We start from the raw sequence: 12540 nt of genomic DNA, 5'->3' as shown, positions 1-12540 counted from the left end.
TCAGAGAACTGCCTATAACGACCTTCCATTGCATTGCAAACCAAAAAAAAAAAGAATTATACAAATTTTAAAACTGCCTACTTCCTGGGCTATAATATTTATGCAAAATTTTATCATCAAATCCTCATAACCGCGTTTTTAGCAGTTGACTATGTTAGTTTCAAGCTAAAACAATTTTGGGTACATATAAATATGAACTATAGTCTGTACCAACAGGCAAAATGGCTTCAGTCTATTTTATGCCGAGTTCACCTCATTCGTCTTTTTTGCTCAATTTGGCATCGTCATCGTCATTATCTTGTAAATCAGAATGTTTGGACTCGTCGAACTCCATTAACTGCAGAGCATAAATATTTGGAAATCACTAATTTGAGTTTACAAAGACATTTCATAGCAATTTTTTTGGCAAGGCCTATGCTTCTACCCCTTTTGAGGATTTGAAGCTGTGACCTTATCATGGTAGTACGGGGAAAGGACAAAGAACTTCCCCACGGGGCTATTCCTTAATCTTTTATAACAGCTTAAATAATAAGCCTATGACAACGTAAAATCTATTATGGTTGGTCTTGACCTACAAAATGCAGATATATTTACCACCCTCCCTCCCCCTACCCCAAACATATAAATTAAACAACAAAAATAACATTTCAATGACATACCTGTTTGACCTCCCCATTCCATATGCAATGAAAAGCCAAACATCCAATGACAGAGGGTACAATATATAACAGAGCAGGCTGCAAAGAAGATAACAATTATTATAAACAAGTACAAACAGTATTAGGTGAAGGTATAGTTTCTTTTCTATATCATTTAAATTTTGGTATTAATCTAGCTGCCAAACTCATAACAGACAACTTCTTTCACTTTCCCTTTTGTGTTTGTGCTGGCAGGCTATGTAGCAATTAATCACAGAAACGTTTAATTCTTCAATATTTTTCTTAGCAACTTTACAAAAATAAGAAAGAAAAAGACAAGAGACTAGCTTATCTAGGAATCTAGACAATCGAATATAATACTTTCATAAATGGCATATCAGATTGCAATAACAAAATTACCCACCTGAGCAGCTTGAAACCAGTTCATCACAACGATGGTTATAACCAAGCCTAAAGTATATCCTAGAAAAGCACTTTTGAAATATTGGCTCTGCTTTGATCTAGACACATCAAATCTTAAAGCCAGCGCCACAAAGATGCCTACAAGTGCAGAAAAAAATACAATTTAGTCAATAATTAGAAATGTAACGTTATCCTTCTAAGACCTTACCTACTGCATGGAAGAAAACACCTTTAAAGGCATACATAATATACCAAAGTTTGAAATTTTAAGTTCAACATAAATGGTATCGAAAATTTGCTTCAGCATAATGTAGCACAACAGGGTGAAATTCAATATGTGATTCTGTATGTATCCTGACAATTGTCTGTTTAATGTGGTGATTCTACGAACTATATCTTGCAGATAATAGCTGCGACACTAGCTATAGCCCAAATTGTTACAGCTTATGGTTTTTCATACAGCAAGAGAACTTTTATTCCTCCGTTTAAATGAAAAAGTTAAAAAATTAGTTAGGTAAACCGAGAGGAGGCAAAACGGGATAAACGTTAGAATCCGACCACACAAAAGCAACCAATCTAGAAAACCAGGTTTAGGGTCCTTCAGAAAAAAAATCACTGGCAAAATGTGGGTCAAGAACTCGAGATTAATCCGATCCCATAAACCCAGACCCATAGGACACAATGACCAGAGTATCAGTTATATTTGTTTGCAACGCCTCTCTTTTTATATTTTAAGGAATAAGTTACATCTTTCTTCATCATTCACTTTTAAATATGTAAACTTGATTATAATACTTCATTTTCTTCAATACATGAGATAGGTTGCCAAAATAACTGAAATGAAAATATCATAAAGTTCTTAACTTTCTTGATCTCTGAATCCCCTTTCTATGATTTTAATAGAACTTGATGTTAAAATGAATGTATATTTGAGTTGGCTTCTTCCATTTTGCTTTATCTTTTAAACTGTAAGTATCCCACAAGAGTACATGTATCTCAAGTTTATATTTTTAGATATTACTTTTTTTGTATCACATTCCTGGTATGTAACAACCAAGTCTATAAAATCATTATAGAATAGGAAGCTAATATAATTGTTTTACGAATTTATAATATTTCTATAGTAATTTTTCTATGATACATATGTGTGTTTATATCATTGATTATACAAAATACAAAATATACAGAAAATTTGAATAACAAAGGGTACAACTCAAGAACCATATATGTATTAAATTTTCGTTTCGGGTTTGAGGCGAGTTGGTTTAGGGTCCTAGATATTCTGAAACCCACATTTATATGTTAAACCATTTATGACCCAAACCTGGTGTAACCGGACTCGCCTGCCCACTTTGCACCTATAGTTAAAACTAAAAAGTAAAAACCATGACTTAAGCCAATGGTTCCTTGTGTGTTGTTAGCAAGTTCATGACAGCCCACACTTTGTCTGCAATTCAATCGCTTATACAACATGCTATAGTGATTCACAAGAAACGTTGGTAGGTTAGTCATTAGTGTACAGTTGTAATCACTGGGGGATCCAGGTGATGTGGAGGCAAAATTTTTTTACAAATAAATTGCAGGGAGGGGAGATAACTATGCATCAAGGTGATAGCAGATAGTAGAGGATATAGGTTCACAACGATCATCCCAGTACATAAAGCATAGAGTAGCGAAAATATTAATAGAATCATGGTTACAATAACAGTACACATACAAATTACAGGATACTAGTTGTGTTTTGGACATGGTACCTGGTATCACAATGTCTCCAAGCCCAAGCATCGAAAAAGGACGTGCAGAATCTGCTGTTGGGAACAAAAGCTACAGAAGTACAAAAGCACCACTCAATCAGGATAAATAATCTCAAATGAAAGGACTTCAAAATGATAGAGATGTAATTTAAGAATAGGCAGCACCACTTGTAAGTTACTTAGAGTGGGGGGTGGGAAAACAACACCATAATTAAGTTGACATACTAACCTTAATAGGAGCATCAAAAGATTTGGCAACACTGACCATCACCGGGGTGAAAAAAACCCAAAAAATATCATAGACAAAGAGGCCAGCCTATAGTTTCAAAAAGGAAGTATTTAAAAGAATTAGATATATAAGGCTCCACATTCACATACACAAGAATAATTAAGCAAATCCATACATAATGCAAAACTACACATGCTAGCAGTAACCTTCCAGAAACCAACAGTTATACATATAATTACATTAAATAAAAAAAAGAACTTGATAATCGACATGTAACATGTACAATACGAGGGAAATGTGGAAGGACAATTTTGATCTAGCACAAGACATCAATGTTTAGAAACAGTACTAGAATACAAGACAAATAAAAACTATAAAGTCAATCAGATTTCTTCCTGACAATATATTACACTTCTAATAAAACAGCAAATAAAGCTCAAAAATATATATGTTTGAAGGTAAAAGGCATAAATATATTTTCAAGTCAAATTAACCAAAGAATATTATATCAAACCAGTCATGCATACCAAAAGGATGGCCCCAGTCTTGAAAGAACCTAGTGAGAGCATCTCAATTCCCTGCAAATTATATGCAAGTCAAATCATAAAATTAAACCAATCCAATCTAGACAAAGGGGGGTGCGAGGGGCTATAATTCTAATTAATATTATAGATAGTTAAGTTAAGAAATATCTAACAAAAAGAATTAAGGAACCATTACGACATAACACAATCAAATTTGGGAATTGAGGGTAGCTAAGGCTAAAACGGATGATCAGTAACTCAAGGCATTATAACACAAGTGAATAAATGATTAAGAAAGATTGTGCACACACAGAATATTAGCTTATCAGGTTTGCATGAACTGTATCACGACTCCAGCATTATATATATACATATATTTCTGTCAAACCTGAATGCAAAACGCGAGCCCCAGGACATTGTTAGCCAACCAATGCTTCTGCGAAACGTACCATGCACAGAAAAAGGTCCCAGGGATGGCTGCTACTATTTGAGACCTTGTAAACTCAACCTCCACAGCTGCTTTACCAAAGTACAAGTTAAAAATCTATTTAAATGAAGATCCGAATATATGTTCCAGGATAATATAATCGACACCAACACTTGATCACCCTATCAAGAACACATTATAACTGTATAAGCTATTCACGTATTCAGGTAATAATTGTAGCTTTTTTTCTTACTTTTTGTGTTGAATAATGATATAATTTATTGACATTATGAAGACTCAAAGTCACTATGTGCAATGTAAATGCATCACAAATGAAGCACTACCAGATAACAAATATTAAGTGATCCTACTAAATTTTGAGTATGAAAGGCAAATGATGAACAATTGTACGGTTTAAGAAATATTCATATTCATATAATATAAACCATCTGCCAGAGGTAAAGGTAGAACAGCCACACAAAAAGTATGCAAGGGAGGGCATGAAAATAAAGAATGAATACTGACAGCGAAAATAAGGAAAACGCCAATTTATAACATCTTCATTCCAATTCTTTGGCAGAAACCTACTAATTGAAGGTAGTAGTGTCGCCCTGTAGTTAAAAGGGCATACCAGAGTGAGAATTACAAAAAACAAAAAAAACTTTATAAGATAGTTCAGATTTGTAACGCAGTAGCATTATCTACAAGATGAGCACATACGAGAGAGCGACTATTCCAAGTACGAAAAAGTAGCAAGTCAGTACAGCATTAACCAGGTCTTTGGAGAGAAACTTGAAAAGCAAGAACAAAGACAACAACATTGCGCTTCCAACCAATGGAAATCGCATGGCATGCTCATTAGACATGGTTTCCTGCAGAATGAGACATCAAATCAGTAGTTTGTATTTCGGAGAAAGTAAATTAATAGTCATAGGCTCCCAACATGTAATTTGGGAACAAAGAAATCCCTCAGCACACACTAAAAAGCTAAAGTCCGGTAATACTCACAGTAGGTGGTGTTGGCTTGACAGAACGGTAGCATCCCACGTAAACTGTGAGGCATGCAGTCAAAACAACATTTAAATTTGGGTCCACCTTCACAATCAGTGGTGCCAGTGATAAACCTGTATCGAACAAAATTTAATATTATCAGTCACAAAGGCGAAAGCTTCACTTAAAACTTAATACTATTTTGCACTTTTACTGTAGTCTGCAGGGTACAAGTGTATTGATATTAAACTTATAAAGAGGCATCAAGCAAAAACAGCAACAAGGAAGTTAAACATATAATGGGAAAATCTTGTCAACAAGTATTCTCTATATTACGATTTACCACCTCTGAACTAGTCCTTAAATTGTGCCTAAATACATGTCTCTGTATGTGGCTGTGCATTACTACAACTTCTAACAAAACAAATTCATTTAATTCCAATTTTCTATGATGTACTCGCACAATATATAGTTAAAAATACCCAGAGTATCACATTATGTCTGTAGAAAATCAGGATAAGGTCTAGAATATAACTAGAGGGGGGAATTTTACAGAGGAACCAGTATATATACAAAAATGGAAAGGTTCATCTTTTTAAGTGTATGTAGAATACAGATGCCCTATATAGTAATAATTACCGGAAACATGAAAAAAATCCTAATTATAGTTATGCATCCTAAAACAAAATATGTCGTAAAGTTAAGAAAAACAATATAATGTAGTCTAAAGAGTTATTGGTGAGGAACTAACAAGGTAGTCCCGTTACCGAGATAGAGTCTCTAAAGATTAATAGATATTTCTCTAGTCAAATTTAACAATATGGCTGATGTACTACCAAATTAAGGAATCTAATGACATTACTCATCAGTATTTCAGTTTATAAGCTATTATGCAAACAAATCCCATTAGTAAAACATATAAGCATCAATTCAAATAGTACATATAGATATATCATACGTAAGAGCAAAATAAGCTGTAATTATCAGTATTTTACCTGGATGGCACTTGGTAATATTCTAGATGAGATGACCAACTTCAATTTAACATCCTAATGAATAAAATTCAATGAAATGCCATAGTTGGTGAAGCATATGAACTACAGAAAGTACAATCTAGTAGTCCCTCTGAGAATAATTTCCAACAGTCACCAGAAATCCTATAAGGCTATAACTTTCCTAGACAAAAATTTCGCTACAAAGATTATAAGAAAATAAACATTCATTAACTAGAAGAGGTAATGTATTCACTTATTCCGCTCGAAGAGCGGGGTGTAAAAAAGGTAGGATGCTCGTAGTATTAACCCTACTCATTCGAGTACAGAAACTAAAATGACCCCCATCGTGTCGGATAAGAGAGTCAAGCCCATGATTATTTGGTTATGAGGGGGGCACCTAACCACGTGTTAAACACTAATAAATTGGCATTTACTAAACGCACAATCCAAAAATAGATGGCTCTGTACGTAAGCAACTTTATCGCGAAACTCATCAACACGTCACTCTAAGTTCCTAACAATTCCAACAATTCCGGAATAAACAACAGTTAAACTAAGTAATTCAAATAATTTTAAAAAGACAATAAACACCAATACACAATATTCCAATCGAAATTGGACAAACTAACAAACACAAACATATCAGCAAACAAATATAACCGAAAAGTGATCAAACCTAAAAGAGCAAGATTCGCAGCTCGTTCGACATTCTTCATTGCACTAAATTATCAACACAGCTCTTCCTCCACAGCAACACTATCAAATTTTCATAATCATTACAACAATTCAGTATTACAAAACACACACAAACAAACATATAAATAAACTTAATATAAAAACAACAGAAGTGATCAAATAAACAACATTCTTAACTAAAATTCACATAAAACACAGTAAGATCTATCAAATTAAATCCTAATAGCTTTAATTTAGATCGAAAAATCACTAAAATACACTAAAACAGGCTCCAAATTATTTCAATTCAAACATATTATTTTACCTGAAATCTTTGTCAAGGGAGGATAGAGATCGTCGACGAGGAGAGATATTGAAATTGCGACAATTATTTTTATATTATTATATATATAAAGATAGATACATAAGGGAGGCCAGACAGAGTGTAACGTAAGGAGGGATGTAAATGTAAGTATAACCAAGTCAAGACACGTCCGAGGAGGTCTATCAACTAATTACAACTCGCCACGTCAGCTAGTCCTCCTGCTTGAAGTAGTAATACTCATAGGGAAAATTAATTTTTTCTTTATCCAAACTTACTATGTTTTTAAAAATTTATCATTTAACTATTTTTGTTTGTTCACTAATGTTAGGTTCATATTTATTTTGATTCATTTTAATTTACTGATGTTAGGTTCAGATTTGATTATTAACATTATTTCAATTTTTTATAGCATTATTGTTTTAATTCACTGATGTTAGGTTCATATTTGATTATTAGCATTATTTCAATTTTTTGTAACATTATTATAATATAGTGGTAGTCTGTAATATTTTAATGATTTGATATATTTCTATATCTTTATATATAGTACTCAGGGTCCCTCAAGACTTTTACCTTGATGATGAGAGTTTGAAAAGTATTTTAAGACTCCTAAAATATGTAGTTTCATGAATTATTTTAAATTTTTTTCTTCTGAATAATAATTTAACGTTTAAATTTTTATATACAAAAAAAATCTTAAAAATAAGTTATAAAACTATGTCTGTAAGAAAAATATCTTGTGAGAGTTGTTTAATTTAATATCAAATTGACATTATTACAATATTATTATATACTTGTTTTCATATATATACTTGTTTCACAATTCTTTTAGAGTGGATGGGTTTATAGTTTTGATTTTGGGTTGGTAAAAATTGTATGAACGAGTTGTTATTAGTGATTTCATTTGATTTTTGAAAGTGTCGTTTGGTAAAATATTGATATGTAAATTTTTAATGTTTTAGTACTTTATGATCAGTTTGCTAATTTGATTATATTAAATTTTTTACTTTTTTATTTCCCACTAATTTTAGTATGGATCGTGATGCCTCTTCCTATTAATTTTGGTTTTGAGCTTAGTACCCCACCTAAAAAGTAAAATCACTAAAATAATACGCGTCCTTCCTATAACATACGTATATAATTCAGATATTATACGACTCCTCCATATACATCTAGCAAACTCAGACACATATAAGCTTTTTTATAAGACACATATCACACTTTTTATACTGGTTATCACTATATTTAAATAATACTATAAAAAAATGACAAAATACTAATAATTAAATCTGAACCTAACGTTAGTGACTAAAAAAAAATCTGAACCTAACATTAGTGAGTAAAACAAAAAAAAAATAGTTGAATAGTAAGTTTTCAAACACATAATAAGTTGGTTAACGAAAAAATTCATTTTCCCTAATTAATAACTCTCTTCTTTTTCTAATCTCATACACACTAATTTTTTTTTGATATTTATGTAATATATTTCTATAAATATTTTTCCTAAGATCATTAAAAGTACAGGTAAATAAATAAATTTAAACATTTATTTTTAAAATTTCTTTACCATTTTTTACTTTGATTTCATATTAGGAAAATGTAGAATTAGCGATAACTTAAATGATAACAGATGATCTCTTGTCGTTGAAGTTCTCATAGGTTCGACTCTCGTTAATAGTCATTTATAAAATATATATATCGCTAATTATTCAGAAAAAGTTAAATTAATAATAAATTATATCTAATGAAGATCGCACTAAATGAACGAATCTCTCAACATACTTTGAAGTTTGAACTAGGCTAACATGATTGACGTTTCCAATAGAATATGTTTTATTGGTTTTAAATATTATCATAAATTATTTAGAGAAAAGGCCCAAACTGTCACAATACAAGTAAAGAATGCCCAAATTGTCAATTTTGGACAATAAGGCCCAAAATATCACTTAATAACGTTATATAATGTACCATTTTTGTATACACCTAAAATGGAGCATCGTCTACCGTTTTTCCTTTTTAAATTTTAAAAAAAATATACAAACAACGCACAACACATTACAGGAGTTAGAGAGAGCACAACCTCCCAGCCAGGTTGAGGAAGAGTAAAACGGATAAGACTGAGAAAACACATAACACGACCACAGAACATTCATCATTCCTCCCTACAACAATCATGTCCATGAACATTGAGGTAATTAACTGTTCGTTTATTATTTTTGAGTTTTTGAGTTTATGATTTGATTGTATACTATGTGTTTGATTAAATTACTCATTGAAATATTGTGTTTTTTGTGTTTTTATGAGTGAATTTTGTGCACTCGTCGCATCAGTTATTATTTTATCTAGTTGATGTTGAGGCAGAGATGACATTTGCTCTTTGCTTTTCATGTCCACTTCATATTGCTTTTTCCAGCTGTTGAAGTAGAAGTTGTTGTTGTTAAAACATAAACTAGATTGCTATAATTAGATTCCAAGAAAGTAACAACAACTTGAAATTTAATAGATATTAGCTAGTTAACCTGTTTGCCCATCTTTTCATTGTCCAAATATCTTACAGCTTCAAATTGAATCCTTTGGACATAAATCCATCCCTGCAATAGTAGATATCTCAATCAAGCAACAGAACTTAAACTTGTTAAGTAGAACGATAATAACAGAAGAGCATGTCATGTTACTAGGAAGATCTCTGAAAAAATTACATTATTTTAATAACAGATATGCACCAATATTATACGACAATGGTTTAACAAGAGAGAAAAAGAAGACAAAATTATGCTAATTATTATCTAATTCCTATCTTTTTGTTGATTGCTTTTTTTTTTCTTTCTAAAAACCATGTTAAACTAATAAATTCCTGCATGAACAATTTGTTAGCTTAACATAACCGCGCTCCAGGCCTAAATGATCAAAATTTATGTTCTGATTCAGAGAGTTTCCATGACAGCCTTGTAGTACTAGTCCAATTGCATTGTACTCACATTCTAATGATATCTTTATACATGTGTTCACTCAAGATACCACTGCATAACTACTTGAATATATGAAGAATGCACTTCCTCGCCTTGCATGCAAGTCTGTGAGAAATTCTGCAACAAGTTACCAAAACAATTGTATCGTCAATAAACTCAATAAACAACCCTTACATTTCAGTTATACAATTACATCAAGCTTGAGCCATAATAACAAAGAACCTTGTCATTTGATTCAAATCCAGTAACAAAGTCTGTAGGCAGGATAACTGATATGTTGCTTGTCTAGTGTAGCCTAAAATTGTCTTTAACAACATACAAATGGAATCCTCCATTAAATAAATCGTAAATAAGATAATAACTCCTTGCCCTCCAGTGACAACATATAAGGTGGAATCTTTATTAATCTTTATTAACATTAAGAATACAAGTTTTACACATCAAGTACTCTAATTAAACTGAGAAAGTATATATCATGACAAAAAACAGAACAAGGTATATAAAGTGTGCAACTAAATATAACCAACTGGCAAGTCATCAACAAAGGTATAAGATAGTCTTAGATGAAATGGATCATGATCTTCATAATGATGGTTGTCTACTGTACTTTATTGCGTCATATTAACTGATATAATCTGATTGTTTATTTTTTAACTTGTACTTCTATATGTTTGCAGGACGTGCATCCAGGCTGTGTTAACCCTAGTCTTCTTCATATTCAGCATACACATAGATCTTTAGATATTTGGAGGTTAGGTGGTGGTGATATATTGAAGTGTCGCCGAAAAAACCCTAATAATCAAGATGATCTTCCACCATTAGATCTTTGTATGGTCCCTTTACTCCAGTCTACTGGTTTCTATGGTGTAGCTCGGGTGGCATCTTTACAGCTGGATTGGAATCTCATATCAGCTCGTGTTGAGAGATGGCGGCCAGAGACTCATACATTTTACTTTCCTGTGGGAGAGGTCACTATTACTCTACAGGATGTAGATGTTCGTTTAGGGCTTCCTGTTGATGGTGATGCTGTTATTTCTGATGTCACCCCTGGCCCTGATATGAGTTGGCGTTCTTATGTTGCTGAGCTTTTTGGTAAAGATCCCGATTCGAAGAAAGAAATGAATGGATCAAGAGTTCGGTTGTCTTTTATTTCTTCATGTGCTCCAGCACGTTTACCACAGGATGCATCAGCAAATGATATTCAGTTTCAGGTCTTGTGTTATCTTGTTCATCTGTTTGGTGGTGTACTTTTTACTGATCATTCGGGAGGTCTCTTCCACCCCATATTTCTACATTTTATTCATGACCTAGACATGTGCGAAAATTATGCTTGGGGTGCTGCAGTTCTTGCATATTTGTATAGGGAGTTATGCAAGACAAGCAAAAAGGAAGTTCATGAGGTAGCTGGTTGTCTGCTATTGTTGCGGTTATGGGCATGGGAGAGATTGCCCACTTTTGCTCCCATTCACACCTCTAATCCTTTATTTGATGCTCGTTTCTGGGAGGGTCAGGCTGCAGCTCCACGTGGACTCAGGTACTTAGCATTTATTAATTTGTTTAGGATCATTAATCCCTAAATTGGGTTTTAGAAGCGTTTAAAAGAACTTTATATGATATGTGACGAGTTAGGGTTTATGACTAGACTTTATTTTCATGTAAGATTAGAATTTAATACTTTTTAATATTTTAGGGTTCATTAATCCCCAAATTGGGTTTTAAAATCGTTTAAAAGAACTTGATATGATATGGAACGGGTTAGGGTTTAGGGTTCGTGGTTTAGGGCTTAAAGACCCTAAAACAGGGAGCCTAAACCCTAGGAACCAGACTTTATTTTCTTGTAAGATTAGAATTTAACACTTTTTAATTTTTTAGGGTTCATTAATCCCCAAATTGGGTTTTAGAAATGTTTAAAATAATTTAATATGATACGGACTTTAATTTAAATATGAAACTGACTGTTTATTATAATGTCATTATAGGTGGCTTTATGGCCATTCTTACACTAGTACGGATGGTCGTACCATTCCTGTTATTCAGATGCTATTGGATGGGCTTGGACCGTCTCAGTTTATATGGCAGCCTTACCCTCTCGATGTCATTTCTGATCTCCATGCTTATTGCTTGACTGGTGAGCATATTTAGCGCTACTGTCGGCCTTTGATATATATTTTCATAGTCGAGCTTCATTGCCCTGATAGAGTTGCTAGATAGTTTGGGCTCGTACAGACTATACATGTTGATGTTGTGAACTCGGAGGCAGAGCATATGTTAGGGCTAGAACACGCGCTAATATTCATGCAAATATACGCGATCACAAGTACTATAGAATAAATTTTAGTTCGTTTCCACATGGATAGGTTTAGGTTAATTTCAATCAATGTATTTGTGCAACACTAGTATGGTTATTATTCAATGCTAAGACGAATAACAATTTGAGATTGTTTATACTAAGATTAACTAAGAGATTATACTAAAGAACATAAACTAAGAGATTAAAGAGAGTTGAATAATATATGACACAAACATGGGATTCTAACTTCATTAAATACTTCATTCAATAGCCTTTTCGTTCTTAACCTTAGCATGCAATG

The 12540-nt window shown here is 32.7% G+C and overlaps 2 protein-coding genes across 2 annotated transcripts; one reads left to right on the top strand and one right to left on the bottom strand.

Moving 5' to 3' along the window:
* LOC141668780 (signal peptide peptidase-like) lies at positions 1-7125 on the bottom strand. The gene is made up of 12 exons (XM_074475793.1): positions 6981-7125; positions 6657-6736; positions 5004-5119; positions 4716-4867; positions 4521-4606; positions 3957-4084; positions 3572-3622; positions 3045-3131; positions 2816-2885; positions 1063-1199; positions 660-737; positions 1-337 (listed from the first exon to the last, which is right to left on the bottom strand). Exons 2-12 carry the CDS (start codon positions 6694-6696, stop codon positions 254-256), a joined length of 1029 nt encoding a protein of 342 aa, XP_074331894.1. The 5' UTR covers positions 6697-6736; positions 6981-7125; the 3' UTR covers positions 1-253.
* Positions 7126-9153: 2028 nt separating this feature from the next.
* On the top strand, positions 9154-12091 carry LOC141708649 (serine/threonine-protein phosphatase 7 long form homolog). The gene is made up of 3 exons (XM_074512391.1): positions 9154-9171; positions 10627-11483; positions 11929-12091. The coding sequence occupies exons 1-3, from the start codon at positions 9154-9156 to the stop codon at positions 12089-12091; spliced, it is 1038 nt and encodes a 345-aa protein (XP_074368492.1).
* The last annotated feature ends 449 nt before the right edge of the window (positions 12092-12540 follow it).

This window comes from Apium graveolens, chromosome 1, assembly GCF_009905375.1.
Source record: "Apium graveolens cultivar Ventura chromosome 1, ASM990537v1, whole genome shotgun sequence".
In the NCBI taxonomy this organism is placed as follows: Eukaryota; Viridiplantae; Streptophyta; class Magnoliopsida; order Apiales; family Apiaceae; genus Apium; species Apium graveolens.
The sequence above is the reverse complement of the archived record's forward strand: the minus strand, read 5'-3'. Positions and strand labels throughout refer to the sequence as shown.